A 21,258-nucleotide genomic window follows, 5' to 3' on the forward strand; every position below is an offset into this window, starting at 1 on the left:
GCATACACACCTGTTGAGTCTAGAAACGACCCACACACACCTGGAAGAATGAATTCTGTCCCAATGTGACATCTGGCTGCGACAAATGACTCATACTGAACACAAGCATGGCCCTGATGACGACGGTCTAACAGCGCCACACCATCTTCATCTTAACTTCAGCTCTTATTGTCCCAGGAGAAATCTGTGTCTGCTGTTCAGGTGCAAAGGCAAGCGTTCGTCTGGAAATTGGAATGGTTACGAGGAAGGAGGACGGGTCGGCTCGGGGTAAAGCAGCACCTGCGCCAACGCTGGAAGCTGAGATGACATCATTAGCCCCTCACAGCTGCCACAAGGAACTGTCTTCAAATGCAGGTAGAACATCCAGATTCTGCTCCAACCCCAGGCACGTTTCCAGGCCACCATGAGTCCCACAAACACACTCATTTCATTGCAAAGGGCACTGAAACACAATAGTAGTAGATCACAGAAAAACTTTGGGTGTTGCTTCTTCTGTCAATTCATCAAAGCAAGAAAATCAGTTTACTGTCTGACATTCAGGCGATCAGGTTCTTCAGGCTCTTAACAGGACAAAGACACACCTGGGACTATTTACCTGTTCTTGTTAGAAGATGTAGATCACGACTCGGTGTGTGTGCGTGTGTGTGTGTGCAGGACCAAAGACCCGTCTCTCCAAACTTCAACTCAGTTTTTTTCAATCCAGTGTATTTTCCCCTATTTCTATTTCTAAGCTGACAGCTGCTGAACAACAAAGTGGCAGCTGTTATTCCCACAGCGAGCCCTCAGCATCCACCACGCCGTGACACGTCTCCGTCCTCCGCCGGAGGAGAACGAGACGCCGGGTAAACGTGTCGGGCCTGAGGGAGGAGGGAGGAAGATGCAGACAGAGAAAAGGTGGTGAGGAAAACTAAGTCTGTGTGTGTGTGTGTGTGTGTGTGTGTTTGTGTGTGTGTGTGTGTCTGTGTGTGTGTGTGTGTGTGTGTGTGTGTGTGTGTGTGTGTGTGTGACCAAAATACGAAGCACAGAAAAAAACAAACCTAGGAAACAGAGCTGACACATTTTCCCTCTGAGGGACAAAATCAGACAGGAAGTGACACACTTCATTGATCATCTCTCCTCTCCACACACACATAAACTTATTTAGATTTTCTTTTAGTTTGCTAATTACCTCTGCGGTCTTACAAATCATACGGATCGCCTCATGAGGAGAAAAACAACTTAACACCCACTCTACAAGTACAATAATCAATAATGACTTCGCTGCAGTTGAAGCAGCTGAAGCACCTGTGTGTGTGTCTGTGTGTGTGTGTGTGAGTGTGTGTGTGTGAGTGTGTGTGACGGATGTGACACTGTGACATTTCAGGCTTAGAGGTAGGAAGTGAACCCAAGTTTAAGATTAGCTCTGAACTTAACTAAAGGTTTAAATCAAAGCAAAGTAAGATGATTAGAAGATTTATAGACTTCATTTTTCTGAGATTTGTGTTTTATTTTGGATCATTCTGGTGTATGAATGTGTGTGTGTGTGTGTGTGTGTGTGTGATTGGGTACCAGCTCATGTGTTTGTCTACTAACTGTGTACATAAATGTTTAGAGCCCCGTGACTCCAGGAGTAAATAATAGAAGATGATGTAATCTGAGGAGAAATGAATCAAAGGGGAACAAAACCAACTGATGCCCTTGAACTAACCTTGTCTAGTTTGGGTCCAGGCCTTCTCCAGCCTCCATGTTGCCCCCCAGCAGAGATCAGGTAATGCAGCACCCACAGTGAGGACACACTCTTCTCACACACACACACACACACACACACACACACACACTACTCTCCCCCTCATTTCACAGTTCAGCGCGATCCTTCATTAAAATGGAAGCAGCCAATCATAAAGTCATCCTTCACAGCAGGAATCTGATCAGAAGCTGAGTTCAGTCGCTCTCACACTGGCCTCAAATCTCCCACACTGATTTTTCATTATCATAAGTCTGAAGTTCCTGATTGTTTTTGGTGGAGTTGTTTGTGTGGCGTGTCTCATTTCATCTCTCTAACGTTCCAACACAAAGGGAACACACACATTCATTCACATTCATTTCCTTTACTGTTTGTTGCTGATGCTGCTTTCTTATGCTAGAATAGATTTTATTATTCCTTTCTAAGTGATGAGACTATTTGAATGTCTGTCTCCACATATTGTTCCATTGTTCAGAGTTATTTTATGCACACTCAGATTTTCCGCATTCCAAATTTGCATTCAAACATAATTAGGAACAATAGGGAGGTCGTTTTTTTTTTTTGCGCCTTGCTCAGTGGCACCTCAGCAGTTTGTACAGCCTGCATGTTTAACCCCAAAACCCCAAAGCTAAAGTATAGAAACAGGGCGGTACTTTGAAAAGAGTGTCAAAGAGTCAAATTAGCTCTGAAAACCTGAAAAATCTGAAAAATTTTGCATTTAATTGCACAAACCAAAGCCAAGCATCCGTTCAGCTCCGTAAGACAAAGCTGTGTGTTTATTATTTAATGTTCAGTCATACACTTTATATTAATCATGATGAGACAATCAAATATTACATCTGGATCATTGTATATTATTATTCCCTTTATAACAAACAGTCATATACACACAAACATATACAGCATCAGGAACACACACCACCTTACACCAACCTGTCTAATGGACATCACACACACACACACACGCTTACGGCTCTGTCGCTACCTCACATGGCCAGACGCTGCTTTTCTTTTTAATTACTTAAAAAGTAAAGGAGGAGAGAGAGAGAGAGAGAGAGAGAGAGAGAGAGACCTTAGGGTGGGCCTGAGGGAGACCAGTAAGACCAAATGTAGAACAAGAGACTTTGTGTGTGTGTGTGTGTGTGTGTGTGTGTGTGTGTGCGCGTGTGCGTGTGCGTGTGCGTGTGCGTGTGTGTGTACCATCATGTGCTGTGATGCGGTGAGGACGTAAATAAGAGCTGACAAAAAGAAAACATGATCTTCACTCATAACTCAAAACAATCCTGAGGCTTTTTGGGGGGAAGTTTCTCCCCTTAGCTCAGCTGTGTCCTAATTCTGGGTGTTACATTGGAACATCTCATAATTAAAGATAAAGCAAACCATAAACTGTAAAAGCCACTTAGTATCCAGTGAACCACGATGATGTCACCTGAAGAGCTTCTCTATTTTGGTGTGAGTTAATGATCTGATGACAAACTGAAGGCTGCTGCCATTCAAATCAAACCAATGCAGCCCGCACTGTTGTTTCACTTCCTCTGGCTCTTCTCAGGACCGTGTGGGACACCGCTGTCCTGCTGGAACAGAGAGGGAATTGGCTTTAATAACTTCTTTTGGAGTTTTTCTCTTTTTCATACAACCATAAACGGAATGTATTTGGTTGAATGTTCTCTATTTTTGAATTCATACGATAAATAATAAATAAATAAATAGAATAATAATGAGTTTGTTTCTCTGTTTTTTCACCGTCATGATTCTTTTAATAAAGTTTGATGTCCTCACTAGCTCCGCCCACCTTTAACCTTTAACCTGACAGCGCTCTTATCAACCAGAATAACAGAGAGCGTGTGTGTGTGTGAGACCTTTAACATGATTCAAGGCACAGAACGTGTTTCTCTCATCATGTGATCAGACACATGGAGCCTCTCTATTTAAAGATTTGATGTATATAGTTTCTTTTACTGTATCTAACTATTTAGAGCTTTGATGAATCCGTCATATCACTTGTCCTCACACCTCTGTGGACTGAGCACTTTATTACCATGTCAACTAAGTTTTCATCCAGATGACGTGGCGATAATTAATACCAAATGTAAAAAAGAAAAGCTTCCTAAAGTGTCAAACTCTCCTGAGCTCCTTGTGTTTCTGCTCCTCTTCTATGATGAAACGTGTAAATAAACATAAACTGTTCCGACAACGTCTGTGTGAATGCTTGTGATGTCAGAAGATGATGTCACCATGATTTGACAACTTGTGGTAGAAAAAGTGGTAAAAGTGCATTTCTAACATTTAAAGCCTGTTAAAGCTGAAAGGCGTTCCCTCCAGGTCTGCTCCTCTTAGTATGAAGTGGTGATGAACACGTCCTATCCAAGGAGAACACAATGTGGCAGCTCCTTATTTGGCAAGGAAGCCTCTTGATCCGTGAGGAGAGGAGCTCATCTCACCTCTGAGTGCAGTAAATAAGGCTTCAGTATATATTAGTGTACAAATGAGACAGCTAAGCAGCATCATGGCAGCATTTACATTCTGCAGTGTGGCAACTCAGGGTCGCACAGGTGAGCCGGCCAGCAGAGCGGCTCGGGACAGAGCGGCTCAACAAAGGTCACAACATTCAATTCAAGAACTTGAAGAAAGTGCTGATCCTGCTGGGAGCCACATTAGTGACCTATGGAGTAAACAAAGCACCACAAGCTCTCCTAACGTTCACTTAAGTTGTACGTCTGTTTCTCTGAGGAGCTCCTGTCACATCCTGTCTCATGGCTGACTGAGCAGATAGACCCGCTCTCTCTCTCTCTCCAAAACTCTTGGTTCCACTCACAGAAACTTAAATAACCACAAAGGAAAAACCTGTTCAAATACCTTTTAAATAGAGGATTTGGATTTGGATAGTTTACAAAGGGTTTATGTGTGTGAGTGTGTGTGTGTAGGGGGGGGGGGGGTAATCAGACAGACAGGCAGCGAGTGTGGCGAGTGTCTCACCCTCCCTCTCTCTCAATCACTTGTAGTCAGTAGTAAAATTCATGTCAAACATATCCACAGAGTACATACACACACATATACACACACACATCATATAGAATCAAGTGGAAAAGACAACAAAAACAACAAGACGGAGAGCGAAGGAACACACACACACACACACACACACACAGGAAGCTTTGATGCAGACAAAAACACAGGCTTTGAAATTGAAGTACCGTTTGGTTTGTGCAGCACAATCTCAGTCTGCATGGAGAAGGTGACACACCAAGGTGGCATGAGTAGCACGCTACCTTTACACCCTAAAGGAGAGGTCAGAGCATTCATGACATTCTGAGGCTTGGATTAAATGACAGTGAATGATTTGAACGGGGCGAAGCAGGAAGCAAAGGCCGACGAGTGCAATTCTACAAAACACGTTAAGAACAAGTGCAGTGTTACCATGAGAGGACTGTGAGCTACAGTGTCACAACGTTACCATCACAACCAGCAGAAGGCTTTACAGGAGAGAAGTTCCATTGACTGATCTAAGTCTAATAGTCCACAAGTGTGTGAATAGGTGTGTGTGAGCTCACCTTTACCTCACTCTGTACATGTGCCCGCAGAGAGACCGACATCACTCTCTCTCTCTCTCTCTCTCTCCCTCCATCTTTGTCAAACACACACACACAAGTCGGGGTGATACTAGAATACAGCAGTCCTTCAATTAAAACACACATTTGAAACTGCAGCACCTCCTGCTGGTCACCTACTGGCATTACAACTAACCCCTCTTATTAAAAACCTCTAAAACTCTAAATAAAACTGTGCCCCCCTTCTCCTCATTCAGCCTCTTGATGCCAGGTTTGTGATCTCAGATGGATTCTGATCTTCACACACTCCATCAGAGGCCAGTTTATAAACCATCAGGACATTTCTGCATTAAAGAATCCATGAAATGTCTTGTTCTGGCAAGCAGGAAGCTGTGAAGCTGGAGTTGCGGCCCGACTTCAGCAAAGCTCATTCACCAGAGACACACACACACACACACACACACACACACGACGGGACAGGAAGTGTAATGAAAGGGAACGACATCTTAAAAAGCAAGACAAGCAAAAGCCCCCAAAAATGTTCAATGTTGGTTGTGATTCTCGTGGAATCCTCATCTCCGTGGAGACGATGATGTAATGTCTGTCAGCGACACATCGACAGTGAGATAAAGATTTAAAAAAAAGATGATAAAGCTCTTTAAAAAATAAACAATAACAATAAAATTATCTGAAGTAAATACCCCGGCTCCTTCCTCTCCCACATCATCATCATCATCATTACAGACCCCGGTTGATTATGTGTGTTTGTTTTCTAACTGCAGGACGTCTCGGCCTCTGAGAGGACGGGCGTGGAGCAGGAGGAGGTGGATTCGGCCAGCGACGCCGTGCTATTGTCCAGGCTCCTGTTCCAGGTGTGCCGAGTGGGCGTGGAGGGGAAAGGGGGCGTGGAGCAGTTGGAGGGCGGGCCGGAGCCGGAGCCGGGGCTGCTGTGATTGGACGAGGGCGAACACAGGGCGTCGCTTCGCATGCCTTTGCTCTGGAGCTCCGCCTGCAGGTACTGGCAGATCTCCTCGGGTAGATGCTGACACTCCTCGGACAGCTCTCTCTCCAAACGCGATTGTAGCTGCGCCAGGGAAAGGAGAGGAAAGGAAACGTCAAAGATGTCTCGGAGCTGCACCGTCGGGTGTCAAACAGAGGTGAGAGTGGGTGCGCCTCCTCACCAGTGGGTGCTCCTCGTCTATATACTGCAGCACCTCCCTCTGCCTCAGCATCAGCTTGTCCTGTCTCCTGCTCTGGGCCTTCTCCAACTGGAGGGAGGGAGGGAGGGAGGAGTCAGGAGAGGAAGTAGGCAAAAGGAAGCAGGAAAGATTGGAGAATGAAAGAGAAAGATTAAAGAAAGTGGAGGAGGGAGGAGGAAGAAGCGTTGTTTAGAACATTGTCACAGCCTGATGGAGTGTGTGTGTGTGTGTGTGTGTGTGTGTGTTGGAGTTCAAACTTACTTCACGGATTAAAGAGACAGATTCATTAATATGTTTCCTGTTGATCTCGTTCAGTTCCCTGTAGAGAGACACAGATTAGAAAAGCAGTGAGGCAATAAATGTGCGTCAATCCAGACGCCCCATGACACACACACACACACGCACACACACACACACTCTCTTACGTCTCAGCCTTCTCTTTTTCACGGCTCTTGGCTTCAATGATGCTGTTCTGTCTCTTCCTGTCCAGGATCTTCTGAAGCTCCTTCTTCTCTCTGCACACACACACACACACACACACACACACGCGCACACACACACACACACACACACTCTATAACCTTGTGTTCCCTCCTGTCCATCCTCTTTCTCTGGGCTGTGGTGAAGCTGCTCTCTCTCACCTCTCGCACGTCTCCCTCAACTTCTTCAGCTGAGCTGCTTGGCATTCATGTGCCGTCTCTTTCAGCTTCTGGAAGGCCTGAAAACACACAGCAGCACGGGCGATTAGACAGCCACAGCCCCGTGTGTGTGTGTGTGTGTGTGTAGATGTAGTGTACAAAAGTAACACAGGAAAGTTACCCAGAGGTCATTTAGAGTCTGAACGTGTGTATATTTATAAATTCACAGAGTCGTAGGAGGAGGAGGTGTGTCTGTGTGTGTTTGTGTGTGTGTGCCTCATTACATCCTGCAGGTGCGTTTGCTTCCGCTCTCTCTCCAGTGTGTGTTGTTGCTGACGCAGTTTCAGCAGCTCCTGCATCTGCCACTCCTTCAGCTGCACCGTCTGCTTCTCAAACTCCTGATCCAGCGCCGTCAGCTGGTGCTGCACCGGCTCAGGGGCCTCGCTGAGCACACACACACACACGCCACGCACACACCCACACACACACAGAACACACACATGAACACAACCAGGTCAGGTTCAGTGTGTCACACCTCTGACGTCCTTCTTTCCTTTGGCGTGCGAATGAAAGTGAACGAACTTCCTCCATCACACTTTATGACTCTAACATCTCCATCTGTCCGCTCCATCTGCTGTCTTACTATCGCTTCATCCTTCCATCATCCACCCACCTGTCCTCCACCCGTCCATCTGTCCTCCACCCGTCCATCTGTCCTCCACACACCCATCTATCACCCATCTATCCTCCATCCTTACTTCTTCTTGAGGCTGCGTTTGAGGTTCTTCTCCATCTGGCTGCGTCTCCGCTGGGTGTCTGAGTGAAGCTGATTCGATCGACTCTTTTGATCCTTACTCAATGTCCACACCTACACACACACACACACACATTAATGTTGTATCCAGTGCAGTTGGATTCTTCATGCCTGAGTACGTGAAGGTGAAGTCTCTGCACCTTCTTCAGATGTTTCTTGTGCAGCTCCTTCAGCTCTTTGCATTGTTTCTTCAGCAGCTTCATGTAGTTCTTCTGCTGCTTCAGCTCCTCTATACTGAGAACCTGAATGTCTGAGAGAGAACAGGAGGAGGAGGAGGAGGAGGAGGAAGAGGAGGAGGGTTTCTAAAATGTTTCCTTTGTGGTTTGGAGCTCGTACAGACAGCAGAACGTCCATGAGTGTGAAGTGGTAAGTGACTCAATGGATGAGCTGGAATGACTTTACCTGCCAGAACAGCTGCTATGAGGTCTTCTTTGTGACCTGGTGATGCACACACACACACACACACACACACAGACACACACACAGACACACACAGACAAAGAGAAGCAGACAGACGGTGTGTGTGAAGTGGATGATGGGAGAATGCAGACATGTGGCCGACGTGTCTTCTCTTATTTCTTCTTAATTCTTAAAGTGTAAACATTCAGGTTTTGACCCTCGGTGCATTTCTGTCCGTCTACCTGGCGCCGGTGATTTGATGATGTCAGGGGCTTCGTCCAATGAGTGGGGGAGGTTGTGGAAGGGGGCGGAGAGTCGGCCTCCCTGAATGAGCTCGGGGTCCGTCTGCATCTCGCCTTCTTTAGGCTGGTCAGGGACATGCTGAAGAGTGTGAGAGAGGGATCTGGCTCAGCACACACACACACACACAGAGTTACGTTCACAACACTGGTAGATGTGTCCCACCTCACTGTTGTCCTCTAAGAACACAGCCAGTTGTCTGTCCCTCTGGTCCAACAGGCTGACGTGCTTAATGGGGTTGGTCAGGGCCTCTGCACACTCTGAGACACACACACACACACACACACACACACACACACACACACGTACACAATCAACTATTTTTTATCATATATATATTTGTTATCATTTTATGTGGAGCGGTGAGGAGCTTTGCAGTGGAGGATTGTGGGTAGTGTGGTACCCTGGAGCTCGTTGGGGATGTAGTCCTGAGCCTCGGTGTAGACCAGCAGGGAGGGCAGGAGGAGAGGCTGGTTCAGCTCGTTCTTCAGGTTAATGTAGTGGTAGCCTGAGATCAGTTGGGAGGGTTAAGACAAAAAATTATTCAACCGTGTTCCAGTGTGTCCAGCAGCTGTGAGGCCGAGGCGGTACTGACCCGGTCTGATGGCGGAGACGGGGAGGATGCGGTGGCCAACAAACTTGCTGTTCTCCTCAAACACGGCGATCCTCAGGGAGGCCAGCGTGGGGAGGACGACCTGCAGGGGGCAGCAGCGAGTCACGCCAGCTCATGTTGGGTAGCTGTGTAAGATGTGTGTGTGTGCGTGCGTACGTGTGTGCATGTGTGTGTCACCTTATTAAAGACAAACATCTCATCTTCCCACACAGGGTCCAGTGAGTTTCCATTGGAGGTTTTAGTCCGGTACTTCCTCTTTGTGTCGGCAGGAAGTCCAAATATGTCCACTTCCACGTAGACGCCCACCTTCTTATCTGTGAGGAACTGACCTGAGATGATCTGAAGGACGGACAGTTAACATGTTACAAACTGTTATGACACACACACACACACACACACACACACTCTTTGACCTTACCCTGATTTTGACCGTATTGGCCACGATCCCGTCCACGATGTTCTCTGTGAAAGGATCAAAGTGTTTGTCCGTCCTCCTCATGAACTCGGGTTTCAGCAGGTAGCCACTGTGGCCGTTATACTCAAACACACCCATGTTCAACTGCATCGGGAGGTCTGGGAGAGAGAGAGAGAGAGAGACAGAGAGAGAGGGTCAGTGGACAGGTCCATCTCAGAGTGTGATGGTGCCTGTGTGTGTACACCACCTAACGGGACGTACCGAGCGTCTGGAAGTTCAGCGCAACCATCTGGCAGCCGACGTTCCAGAAGAGCTGAGGCATGTAGTTGGAGCTGTCCACTCTGGTTCCTTTGGGGTAGATCCGGCTCAGCTGGTTCTTGTTGTACCTGGTGGAGTGCTGTTAAGGGCTCTTTTGCAGGTCAAAGGTCACCTTTTCCTGTATTTTTGTTGCTCACTACTCTCGAAATACAGGGCCGTTGATTTTTCTACTACAGTCAACCATTTTTTTTCTCCAATTAGTCACATTTTTTCCAGGATACTCGACAAACTCGCTGGGGGAACTCTTCAGAGCATCCAGGCCTTTGGTTTCCACAAGAGAGGACATCTCAAAGAACTTCCTCCTCTCTGGACAGACAGGAGGACAGAGATAGAAAACAGGCAAAAATTTAAAGGACAAAAAGATTGTAGGGACGTTAATGAATAATCGATTAGCGATGAGTCGATTAATCGATTAGCACTTAGTCGATTAATTGCTGTTACAAACTGAATCGATTGTCTCACAGATCTGAGACCATGAATCTGCCGTACAGCTGGCTTGTCTGCCTAATGAGCTTCAGGAGAAAATGCTTACAACTAAAACTTCTTGAAATCTCAGCCAGTAAACACAAAACCTCAAAATAAATTCCTGGATGTCACCATTTTTGCTTTAGCGCCTTTAGCTACAGTTCCTTCCTGACCTCTCCAGCCTCTGTGAGACATCAGAGCGTCTCCTCATCCTCTTTCTGAGTCTGCATCACTCACACACACTTACTGGCTGCCACCTCAAAGCTCTTGAACTTGACTGGCTCGATGTAGTTGACGAGCGTGGACATCTCCTCTGTGGCGTTGACCTCACTGCTGGCTGTGCCCTGGGAGAGACAGACGCAGAGTCAATCCATCCGCCGCCCGATGGACTATGGCCTCTTATCTTGACGGCTCTTACCTCGTCAGAGTTCGGCTTCTTCGGCTCGGTCACGGCTTCGTCCTCCTCGTCCTCCTCGCTCTCCCCGTCGCCTCCTAGCCGGACATCGCAAACACGCAAGTTGTGAATCACATAAGCGCTCTGAACTCAAATCTGTGTGTGGTATCCATCCGTCCTTAACCCACCGATGGACTTGCGAGGTTCCAAGTCCTTCACCATCCCCTCCGCCAGCTTCTCCTCCCCATTGGACATGAGCTGACCTCCATCATTGTCCGTCAAAGGAGAGTCTTCACAAACAGAACAAACTTACTTTTCAATTTCATGGTAGAGCCTCTTACTTCATCGGTTCTACCTCTAAACCAGGAGGACCAGGAGTCTGCTGGTGGACCGGGTGCGTACCGTTGGGTGACGTGTGCTCTTCCAGCTCTCTGCGTCGGATGCTCCCACAGCTGGAGGGACGGTGGTGGTGATGCTTCTTCTTGTTTTTCACCAGAATCTTCCCAAGCATCTCCTGCGGCGTGGGGAGGAGCTGGCCTGGGATCAGCTGAAGCCGGTAAGTGAGACACAACACACACGCTCACATGGGGGATTCAACCAGTATTAGTGGAGAATAGAGAGAGATAGTTTGCTCCTCTTCTATTAGTGTAGAGAGTAAGGCTCTAAGACAGCAGTCCAGGTGGAGCTCACATCAGATCTGCCATGAGCTCAGACTTACCGGGTATTTCTCCAGAGGTTCGATGAGCAGAGCGTCCCCAAAGATGGTCCTGCAGTACTCGGCCATCTTGGCCTGCTGCTTGGCCCTGAGGCGGCAACAAACAAAGCAACATTTCAGCGGAGCCTTCAAATGCTTTTATGTTTGAAGAAGAGAAACACGAACTGACTTACGAATCGACATGGTTTTCAAAAGAGAGGATGACGGGGTAGGGTGAGGTCTTGAAGGCGCTCTCTGCTATGGCCTCGATCACTTCCTGCATGCGGGACAGGAGAGATGAAAGAGGCAGAAGGTTGTGAGTATGAAACCCTCGTTCACTGCAAACCACCGCGTGGATGTCAGACTGCAGCGACTCGCACCTTGAAGGGGATCTCAGTGGTCATGGTGAAGCCGTGGGTGATGTACGGCTCCTCGTCTTGCGGTCGGCCTTTCCAGCAGTCCAGCTCTATGCAGCGGCAGCCGGTGAGCAGGACCTGCCTGTACATCTCCACCGAGGACAGACCAGTCAGCTGACCCACTGAGCACAGACAGACAGACAGACAGGCGGAGGGGTGAGACAACAAACCACAACTGTACAATGCAATTTCTTGGTATACAGACTTGGGTTATAGACGGTGCTCCTATGTGCTGTGTGTCCCTGACGTGTTTACCTGTGAGGTACGTGTTGTGTGATGAGTTGATGAAGTAGTGAGACAGAGGTTGGTTCATGTCATCGATGATATCCAGCCTCTCCGGAGGGACGATGCTGTTTTCATCTCCACCCAGATACCGAGTGAAACCCTGCAAGCTGATCTGATCTGCAGGACAGAAACAGAGAGAGAGAGAGACAGAGAGAGAGAGAGAGAGAGAGAGAGAGACAGAGAGAGAGAGAGACAGAGGGAAGGGGGAGAGAGCAGCTTAAACCAATGAGAGGTTGTAAAACATTTAAATTCACAGTAAAAGTCATTTTTTGTTTGCTATTTTGTAAAAATGCCTGGCAGAGTCACACAGAGTCAAACGATGGCCATGACTACAGTAAATGATGGCCGTCTTAAAGTATCTGGCCCATTCCTTCTGTGGCTGCAGGTTCAGTGTGAGCAGCTTCTAGCTTCGGGGGTGTAATGGCGTCCTAACTCAAGGCTCTGGCAGCCGTGTGTAAGCAGAGTGGCTGACCTCTCTCCAGCTGGCTGGCATTGCTCTCGTATTTCTCCATGATCTGTCGGACCTGTTCTCGCTTCAGTGGGGGGTACAGCACCTCGTTCAGTCGGGAGTCGCGCTGCTTGCGGTTGAGGAATTCCATCAACTGGTCCAGAGAGATGAACGGCTTCCTCTTTGAGCCACTGGAGAAAGGAAACGGAGTGAGTGTGTGTGACTGATGTGTTGAGTGTTATGAGGATCACATCAGCAGAAACTTTCAATTAAACGGCTTCATGAATCCATCGTGTGTGTCTTGCTTACTTTTCCTCAAAGATGCTTTGGATCTCAGGACGGAGACAGAGACTGTCGAGAAATTTCTGGAAGGCGTCCCAGGAGAAATCATCAGGCTTTATTCCCTCCGACTGCAGAAGGCCAACGGGGGAGACGGAGAAAGAGATTTCAGGAGGGAAGACAAGAAAAATATAAAGGTTAAAATAGTTCTACAGTTAGACATGCGACAAAGTTGGGTCATGCATTACACACTTAGAGATACACAACTCATGAACACACATTCACCTGTTTAGACTTTGATGATCTAGACACTTTTGTGGTTAATTGACATTAATTGTGGCTGCAAGTTTGCAAATTTTGTGTGATCACATAAGAAGATAGAGCGAGTGTGTACAGAATGTCAATTATGAGATTTAACTCCTTAAGAGCTATTTAAAGGTAATGGTAAAATGAAAATTTGCATTATTCTGGACACACACAAGCACCAAATGTACAAACAGGCCACGGAAAACGTTAAAATTTACAATTAACCATTCACATAACCATAAAAAATGATGACATTTCAGTTCTAAGCTTTTTTGAAATACTGTATTCTTCGTTTTCGCCCACAGGGGGCATCAAAGGCCAAAACAAAGGAAGGAGGCTCAGCTTGTACAGTCCAGTCCCATGACTCCAACCTCTACAGATGCGTGTGTGAGTGTGTGTGTGTGTGTGTGGTCAAAACAGAAGTGACTTTGCACTAAGATGAACCAAACCGCAGGCTTGTATGCTCCAAAGGTACACACATGGTTTCCTCAATGTAATAGGACGATGATGTAATTGGAGAGAATGAATGGAACAGTGGCTTTGAGTGTTTTCATTCTCTGACTTCAAGGTCATTTTAGGACAAATACAAATACATTTCAATAGGGAAAAGGAGCTATTTCTTTCATGGAATAACTGAAAGGTGGCAGAGGTTTCTTCAGCAGTCTTGTATTGATCTTTACCCGGTTGTTGACCAGGCCGCACTGCTCCAGAGCCGTCTCCACTCTCTTCTTATCTGAAAACATCTTGAGAATACTGGAAGAAAGAGAACAGTCACAGACTTTTCACTATGAACTCGGATCACACTTGAGTGGTTTAAGAGTCTGCAAGGAAATGGAGTGAAATCGACAAATGTGAAGTGGAGGAGAGAAAGTAAAGAGGGGCAGAGAAGAGGAAAGGAAAGAAGAAGTAGAGGTCTGTGACATCCAACAATACTGCTTAATGAGGGAACACAGGTGGTCTGCAGTGTGTGTGTTTGTGTGTGTGGTTCTCACTTCTTCACTGAAATCTTCCCGTCCTGGTTCAGCTGCAGCTTTAACTTGGTGTACCTGAGACACGAGGAGAGAATCGGTCAAAGAATGCTTTAAAAAAGACTTTAAAAAGTTCTGCTTTAAAAGCTCTCTTACGCTTTCAGGAGGAAGGTGTTCCGTGAGGAATTCTGGGAAAGTATGTTTGTAGCCAACTTGAACAGCTCATCTGTCCAGATCTGGACACACACACACACACACACACATGCACACACGCACACATAGATAAACAGAGGGCCAAGACAGAGTTGTTTGACTGTTCATCTGATGTCAAAAACAAGTATAGGGGTTTATATATGCAACACACACACACACACGCGCACACACGCACACACCCACCCACACACACACACAAACAGGAAATAAGTTTACAACTCCTAAACACACACATACACAAGCCTCTGTGTCAACATCGTAAAGTGAGTAATCAGTGCAGCCTGAGGAAAGACAGAGACGAGGAGACGGAGCGAGGGAGGAATGAAGGAAAGGAAAATAGACTTTATTAGAGGAGAGAGAGAGAGAGAGAGAGAGAGAGGAATTTAGCTATGGGATGGCAGTGGTAGTAACCGTGGTTACCTTGGCTGTATCCTCCTGCATGGCCTGGAAGTTGAGGAAGGAGATGTTCACCAGGTCGTTGCCATGGACGACGGTTACCAGCTTCCCTTCAACGCAGTTGCCCTTACCGAAGCCCAGCACATCCCGCACCTTAGCGTCCTGACACACACACACATGATAACACACACACATGATCACACACATGATAACACACATTTTTCCTTATCTGCTCTCCCCTCCCTCTGACAGTAAACCTGATCCATGTGGTCCAACATTCTGATCTAATTATCCAAATAAATGTCTCTCTCTCTCTCTCTCTCTCTCTCTCTCTCTCTCTCTCTCTCTCTCTCTTTCTCTCTCTCTCTCTCAGTAACTCAACTCTCTTTATCAGGCATGATGAAGAGCTCTGCAGTGTTTCAAGTCTGAGCAAAGGGTCAGAGGTCAGATCTCCTGCAGGTGTATATAAAGCCATGAAACCATAAAAGAAAAGCCCTGTGAGGTAATTTTATTTTGAAGGACTTCTTTTATTTTGGTAAAACGATTCTCCAGCCTTTGCTTGGTCAACTCATCCTTATGTTTCAACTGTTTACTATGAAGCACCGTTTAGGACAAAATAACCATTTTTCATTCACACACACACACAAATGAGAGAGTGAGAGGTGCATTTATAGTTGTGTGTGCCCTGCACTTCATAGTATCATGTGGATGCCTTGACCAAGCAAAGGCAGGAGGATCGTTTCACCAAAATAAAATAAGTCCTTCAAAATAAAACCACCTCACTAGCAGCTCGACATTTGTGTTCACTTCTGCACCAAACTGTTACACAACGACTTCCTGTGTCACTCCTTTTATCACTTCCTGACAGGCGGCCCATCTTTCAGCACACACACACACACACACACACACACACACACACACACACACACACACACACACACACACACACACACACACACACACACACACACACACACACACACACACACACACACACACACACACACCTTTCAGTGACAGTCACACTTGAGCATCAAATTTCGTGTAAGAGGCCAGATATCCACAGCAGGAGGTGACAGCTTCTCTTGCTCACACACACATACCCACACACACACACACATACGCATTACCAACCTTTGGCAGTTTGGCGAACTTTCCTGTTCTTGTATCTCTGATGCTGCTGATGTCCAGAGTTTCCACTTCCTGAGGACAGAGAGCATGAGGTCATTATCAATCACAAACTGATCGCTGTGATATCTATAGTTCAATAAATCACCTCTGATATCTGATATGTTTGTCCTGATTGATTCATCTTTAAAGTAGAGCTACAGCTACTTTACAGTTTGATAATGTTGAAGATATAAGTAAGATGAGGCTGGTGAGACGCGCGTGTGTGTGTGTGTGTGTGTGTGTGTGTGTGTGTGTGTGTGTAAAATATTCATCACCTCTCTTGGAAGAAGCAAAAGCGGAAATTGTTGTTAAATGTTACAAACTTTTGGAACCTTTTGTCCTTATAATGATCAGCTCAAGGAAGAGAGAGAGAGAGGGGCAAGCGTGGTCGTAAACGCGGCCATAAACACAGAAGAAGACGCACTGTAAATATTTGTATTGCCCCGCACTCCTTTACCTTCCCCACTCCTCTATTCAATCTCTCTCTCTCTCTCTCATTCCCCCCATCATCTGTGGAGTTTGTCTTCCTGCTTGGATTTGTATGCGACTATCAGTTTGTTTTTGCTTTTTAAAGCACCGAACAACCACACTATTCTGCTTCTGGTTCTGGTTCTCTGATGTCATCACCCTGCACACTGTCAGCTCTCCTGGGATTGGTCAGGAGTGACAGAGGTCTGAAACCTTCCACCAATGGGATTAAACTTTGTCTCAGACTGTGTCCTCTCATTGGCCTGTGGAGAGTCACTTACTTCCTGAGGGAATGAAACGCTTCTGGGTCACACGCACACACGCACACGCACACACACAAGAACTTGTTCCCACTGGCCATGGTTTCATTCCGCCGTTGCAATGCCGGCTCCTTGGAGATAACGGCGATAAGACCACAACTTTGTCCAATGCTTTTGAAAGTTAATTAGTAGTGGCTGCTTTTTCTTGAAGTGCTCTCTCACACACACGCACACGCACACGCACACGCACACGCACACACACCAACAAGCAGACAGGAACATCTACAATGTGCAGGTCCTGACTTGTGAAACATCCTGACCTGTTGAGTAAGACCGTGTGTGTGTGTGTGTGTGTGTGTGTGTGTGTGTGTGTGTGTGTGTGTGTGTGTGTGTGTGTAAGGCTTGTAAATCAGTGTGCATTACGCTCATGTGAAACAGAAGCACACCAGAGCAACTCTTCACAAGCGAATCTTCACTCAAGCTTACGAATACAGACATACTCCTGTACCATTATCCAAGTGTGTGTGTGTGTGTGTGTGTGTGAGTATGTGTGCGGGTAAAGGTCCATCATCTGGGAGATCGCATTCCTGACATATCCTGGCCTCTTGCTCGGTAAGCGTGTGTGTGTTTCAGTGTAATATTCAGCCAGTCAAGGCGGCTGTGCTGATCCATTCATCTCAAGCTGCGACGAGGCCAAACACAAACACCCATCTATCACCTCAGCCTCATTAAGCAGTCGCTTATGATAAAGCGCTGTCATTTTCTTTAATATACTGTCTTTACTAAGGAAACTGCTTTGTCACTGTTCTCCTACGATTCCCAGACTCATCCTCCCAAACTCCCAGCCGAGCCGTGGAGAAGCAGGATTCCTTCGTATCGGACCGAAAAACAGGCGGCAATGGAGGCAGACCGGACGCAGCCGCATCTCCATTGTGCTGTAAAGAGTGTGTGTTTGTGTGTGTAAAGGTGCTTTATTAGAAGGAAACTATATTTAGGTCCTGAACACGAGTGCAGTAAATGTTAATGTGCTTAGATTAAGACATCATTCACTACTCCCTCTCCTCCTCCATGTCTTGATTGTTTCCTCTCTCCCTCCTGCCACTCTCTGCCATTTATTCTCTTCACATTAGACCAATACCAAAGGGCAACAAAACAATCAAGGAGGCGCCACTCCTTTCCTGTGCAAGTGTGTGTGGGTGTGTGTGTGTGAGCTGCAGCTAAATATGTCTCAAATGACTGATCGTGGCCTCTATCGAATGGCACACAATAGGAAAATGATCCCTGTGAGCGCACACACACACACACACACACACACACACACACACACACACACACACACACACACACACACACACACACACACACACACACACACACACACACACACACACACACACACACACACACACACACACACACACACACACACCCTCGCCCTTTACGTGGCTTTGCCCCAACTGGTCGGTCTGCACAGTGACCAGAAGGTCAAACTGAGCTAATTAACTCATTGAGCAGCCAGCCAGAGAAAACAGTCAGTCAAGTCCAGCAAGCAGTGATGAAAAACAGAGAGAAAAGGAGAGGAGGAGGAAAGAGAAGAGGAGAGGAGGTGAGAGGAAAAGAAGAGGTGAGAACTTTGAGAACACAGAACAAGGAGAGTTTCAAAGTGTTTTATGGCTTTGATGTGAGAGGGAGGGACAGAGAGACAGACAGAGAGACAGAGAGACGGACAGAGAGATGACAGAGAGACAGACAGAGAGACAGACAGACAGCCAGAGAGATGACAGAGAGAGAGACAGAGACAGAGACATAGAGAGAGAGAGAGAGAGAGAGAGAGAGAGAGAGAGACAGACAGACAGACAGACAGACTGACTCTTAATATGGCTCTGAAGCATGGGACAGCTCAGTAACTCTGTCACCGTGGCACCTCGTAATGTCTCCTCTGTGTTTATCAGCGGGACTTCATTCTCTCTCTCTCTCTGTCCAACTTCATCACTCTCCCTCCTTTATGTTTATCTCCCTCTGCTCCCGCGCTCTTTGTCTTTCCCTTCTCACGCCGCTGTGTCATATTTCTGTGGTCTGGCCCGGTGCAAAAGAGAGAGAGAGAGCGAGAGGGAGTAAGAGCGAGAGGGAGTAAGAGCGAGAGGGAGTAAGAGCGAGAGGGAGCGAGAGCGAGAGCGAGAGCTAGAGACAGAGAGAGAGGAAGAGAGAGAGACAGAGAGAGAGAGAGAGAGAACCAGAGCCAGAGTGGTAACGTTCATGCTTTAGCAACTTTGCCCATACGGCAGACACAGGATCGGTGAAATGATGGAACCTACGTGAAGACAGGAGACGGATGGAAAAGTAAATAAAAAGAGAGCTAGAGCGAGAGAGCGAGAAGGAGAGAGAGAGCGAGAAGGAGAGAGAGAGAGAGAGCGAGAGAGAGAGAGAGAGAACATACTGTATATACACACACACACAGTAAAAATAGCTGCGTTATCATAAATCTCACACAAAACACAAACACACATGGACTAGTTATGATGAACTAACAACACCGCACACACCCACACCACACACACACACACACACCAGTGCTAATCAAGAATTTGGTCTGTAGAGATTTGTTGGAGGAGGGAGGAGAAAAAATACATAGAAACAAACAAACATGATCAAAGTAAAAAGTAAGTAAATGCATCAAATAGAAGAAGAAATAATAAGAAAGAAAAGAGAGAAAGAAAAAGAATATTAAAACTAAAAGGTAGGGAGACAGAAGTGTTTGTGTGTGTTTGTGTGTGTGTGTGTGTGTGAGTGAGAGAGGCTGCTGCTGGTACACAAAAGGCAGAAGCAAAACCCACAAAACTACTGACATTTTGGAGGAAGTGTGTGTTTAGACAATGCATGTGATAGTGTGTAGAGTCTCTGTTCCTCATAGACGAATGGGAAAAGAAAGTTCATGTCATCTGTGTGTGTGTGTGTGTGTTTTCCATGTGCTGTTATAGATAATGTCAATAGAAAAGAAACCAAAAGAGAGGAGAGAGGGAGGAAGCTGCCACATTATCGACTGACACACTCAACTTCCCCTGCTAACCGTCCACTGGGTGTGTGTGAAAGAATGGCCTCCACACACACACACACAATCTTGGGAACACTAGATTACACAAGAGAAGTTTAGTAAAGATTTGATATCTGCAATAAGGGGAACCTTTCTAGCCACGTGTGTGTGTGTGTGTTAGGGTCGTCATTTGTGTGTGTATTAATTAATTTAATTGTTGCTTCATTAATGAGTCAATAATGTCTGGCGGTGTCTCATCATGTGTTCGTGTCTCCATTGTTATCATCTAATTCCAGATGTGAGCTTATTTCATTACACTCCCTAATTGTTTTCACTCTGTTGGATGTTAAACGCATCGCATCGTTTCGGGGTGCCGTGAACGCGTCACTACACCGGAGCTCAGTCAGCTCGGCGGGGACGTCCATACGTTTTCTACTCTTTAAACGACAACCGCATACGGATCGCAGTGCGTTCTGGGATGTGTAGTATCCTTGTGGTGTGTGCGCGATCAATCGGCGGAGTAGATCTGATAAAATTTTAGATTTTATTTCGCGGGCCGGATTACGATTGTACCGCGGGCCGGGTGTCTATCTTCCGTCATCCTTACATCAACGTTACATCATCAAGCCTCTTCCTTCCGCTGTGGAAACGACGCACGCGCATTTGTGTCTCCGGTGTTTCCAGTTTGGCGCCATCGCACCGCTGACGATGATTACGTGTGTGGACTAAACCAAGAGAGGTGTGGACTAAACCAAGCTCGGCACATTCACACACAAACACAAACCTCACCCCAATAGATAAATGTGTATAAATTGCAACTCTGACTTTTAAATTCCTTTGTTGTAGTTTGTCATAGTTAGTCAATATGAGCCGACCTTTAGAAAGAGACAAAACCTCTTCCAAATTAAACATGTGTCACCCGCACTCAATTAGTCATGGTTTAACCCAGCTGATATGATTCACCTGGAAATTTCTGCTTTGTTTCCCACAACAAGAGGACAGCAGCAGGCAAGAACCAAACGCCCCTGATCCCCCAACAAGATGACAGCAGCAGGTAGGAACCAAACGCTGCTGATGGTGACTGACGCATGCACACACACACACGCTGCTGTGTGTGTCAAACTATATCTGTGTTTGTAATTTTCTATACACAAGAGCTTGTGAGCTCCTTGACTATTTGTTTGCTTTGGGTCCATGTGTGTTGCAGTGGCTCCAAAACTGATACAATGGTGTTTTGGGTTCACGCATTTCAACGTCACGCATTTGCATTTCAACTTCAAGAATTTCAACTTCAAGAATTTCAACTTCAAGAATTTCAACTTCAAGATCTTACATGGAACTTTCACATTTGCTCGTCACTTGGAAAGGGTTAAAGACGTTGGACTAGGTGCCTCCCAGAAATCCAACCCCTCGTCCTCGCCGTGGGAGGTGGAAACGGGTCGATCCAGGTTTGAGTTCAGACAGGCTGTGTTTGCATAATGCTGGGTAGCTTTGATAG

The 21,258-nt window shown here is 46.5% G+C and overlaps 1 protein-coding gene across 2 annotated transcripts in view; it reads right to left on the reverse strand.

Moving 5' to 3' along the window:
• Positions 1 to 3,473: 3,473 nt before the first annotated feature.
• plcb3 (phospholipase C, beta 3 (phosphatidylinositol-specific)) overlaps positions 3,474 to 21,258 on the reverse strand; it is a 32,883-nt gene continuing 15,098 nt past the window's right edge. The window contains exons 3-35 of one of the 2 annotated variants that reach the window (XR_012960753.1): positions 15,966 to 16,034; positions 14,856 to 14,993; positions 14,379 to 14,458; positions 14,247 to 14,300; positions 13,935 to 14,007; positions 12,979 to 13,079; positions 12,694 to 12,860; positions 12,192 to 12,338; positions 11,901 to 12,058; positions 11,715 to 11,797; positions 11,545 to 11,629; positions 11,229 to 11,373; positions 11,015 to 11,116; positions 10,851 to 10,924; positions 10,680 to 10,776; positions 10,189 to 10,273; positions 9,911 to 10,035; positions 9,653 to 9,807; positions 9,412 to 9,573; positions 9,217 to 9,316; positions 9,025 to 9,129; positions 8,787 to 8,881; positions 8,564 to 8,702; positions 8,325 to 8,360; positions 8,063 to 8,172; positions 7,867 to 7,976; positions 7,393 to 7,552; positions 7,112 to 7,188; positions 6,896 to 6,985; positions 6,732 to 6,789; positions 6,453 to 6,539; positions 4,918 to 6,355; positions 3,474 to 4,166 (exon numbers count right to left, since the gene is read on the reverse strand). Coding sequence is in view for 1 of the 2 variants with exons in the window: in XM_076139900.1 (XP_075996015.1) it covers positions 6,044 to 6,355; positions 6,453 to 6,539; positions 6,732 to 6,789; positions 6,896 to 6,985; positions 7,112 to 7,188; positions 7,393 to 7,552; positions 7,867 to 7,976; positions 8,063 to 8,172; positions 8,325 to 8,360; positions 8,564 to 8,702; positions 8,787 to 8,881; positions 9,025 to 9,129; positions 9,217 to 9,316; positions 9,412 to 9,573; positions 9,653 to 9,807; positions 9,911 to 10,035; positions 10,189 to 10,273; positions 10,680 to 10,776; positions 10,851 to 10,924; positions 11,015 to 11,116; positions 11,229 to 11,373; positions 11,545 to 11,629; positions 11,715 to 11,797; positions 11,901 to 12,058; positions 12,192 to 12,338; positions 12,694 to 12,860; positions 12,979 to 13,079; positions 13,935 to 14,007; positions 14,247 to 14,300; positions 14,379 to 14,458; positions 14,856 to 14,993; positions 15,966 to 16,034 (3,579 nt within the window). In the remaining variant the exon portion in view is untranslated. Of the gene's footprint in view, positions 4,167 to 4,564; positions 6,356 to 6,452; positions 6,540 to 6,731; positions 6,790 to 6,895; positions 6,986 to 7,111; positions 7,189 to 7,392; positions 7,553 to 7,866; positions 7,977 to 8,062; positions 8,173 to 8,324; positions 8,361 to 8,563; positions 8,703 to 8,786; positions 8,882 to 9,024; positions 9,130 to 9,216; positions 9,317 to 9,411; positions 9,574 to 9,652; positions 9,808 to 9,910; positions 10,036 to 10,188; positions 10,274 to 10,679; positions 10,777 to 10,850; positions 10,925 to 11,014; positions 11,117 to 11,228; positions 11,374 to 11,544; positions 11,630 to 11,714; positions 11,798 to 11,900; positions 12,059 to 12,191; positions 12,339 to 12,693; positions 12,861 to 12,978; positions 13,080 to 13,934; positions 14,008 to 14,246; positions 14,301 to 14,378; positions 14,459 to 14,855; positions 14,994 to 15,965; positions 16,035 to 21,258 lie in introns of those variants that run through there. The other variant, XM_076139900.1, reaches the window with a different exon arrangement.

Source organism: Genypterus blacodes, unplaced genomic scaffold (genome assembly GCF_046128005.1).
Source record: "Genypterus blacodes isolate CSIRO-AG114 ecotype Tasmania unplaced genomic scaffold, CSIRO-AGI_Gbla_v1 ptg000480l_1, whole genome shotgun sequence".
In the NCBI taxonomy this organism is placed as follows: Eukaryota; Metazoa; Chordata; class Actinopteri; order Ophidiiformes; family Ophidiidae; genus Genypterus; species Genypterus blacodes.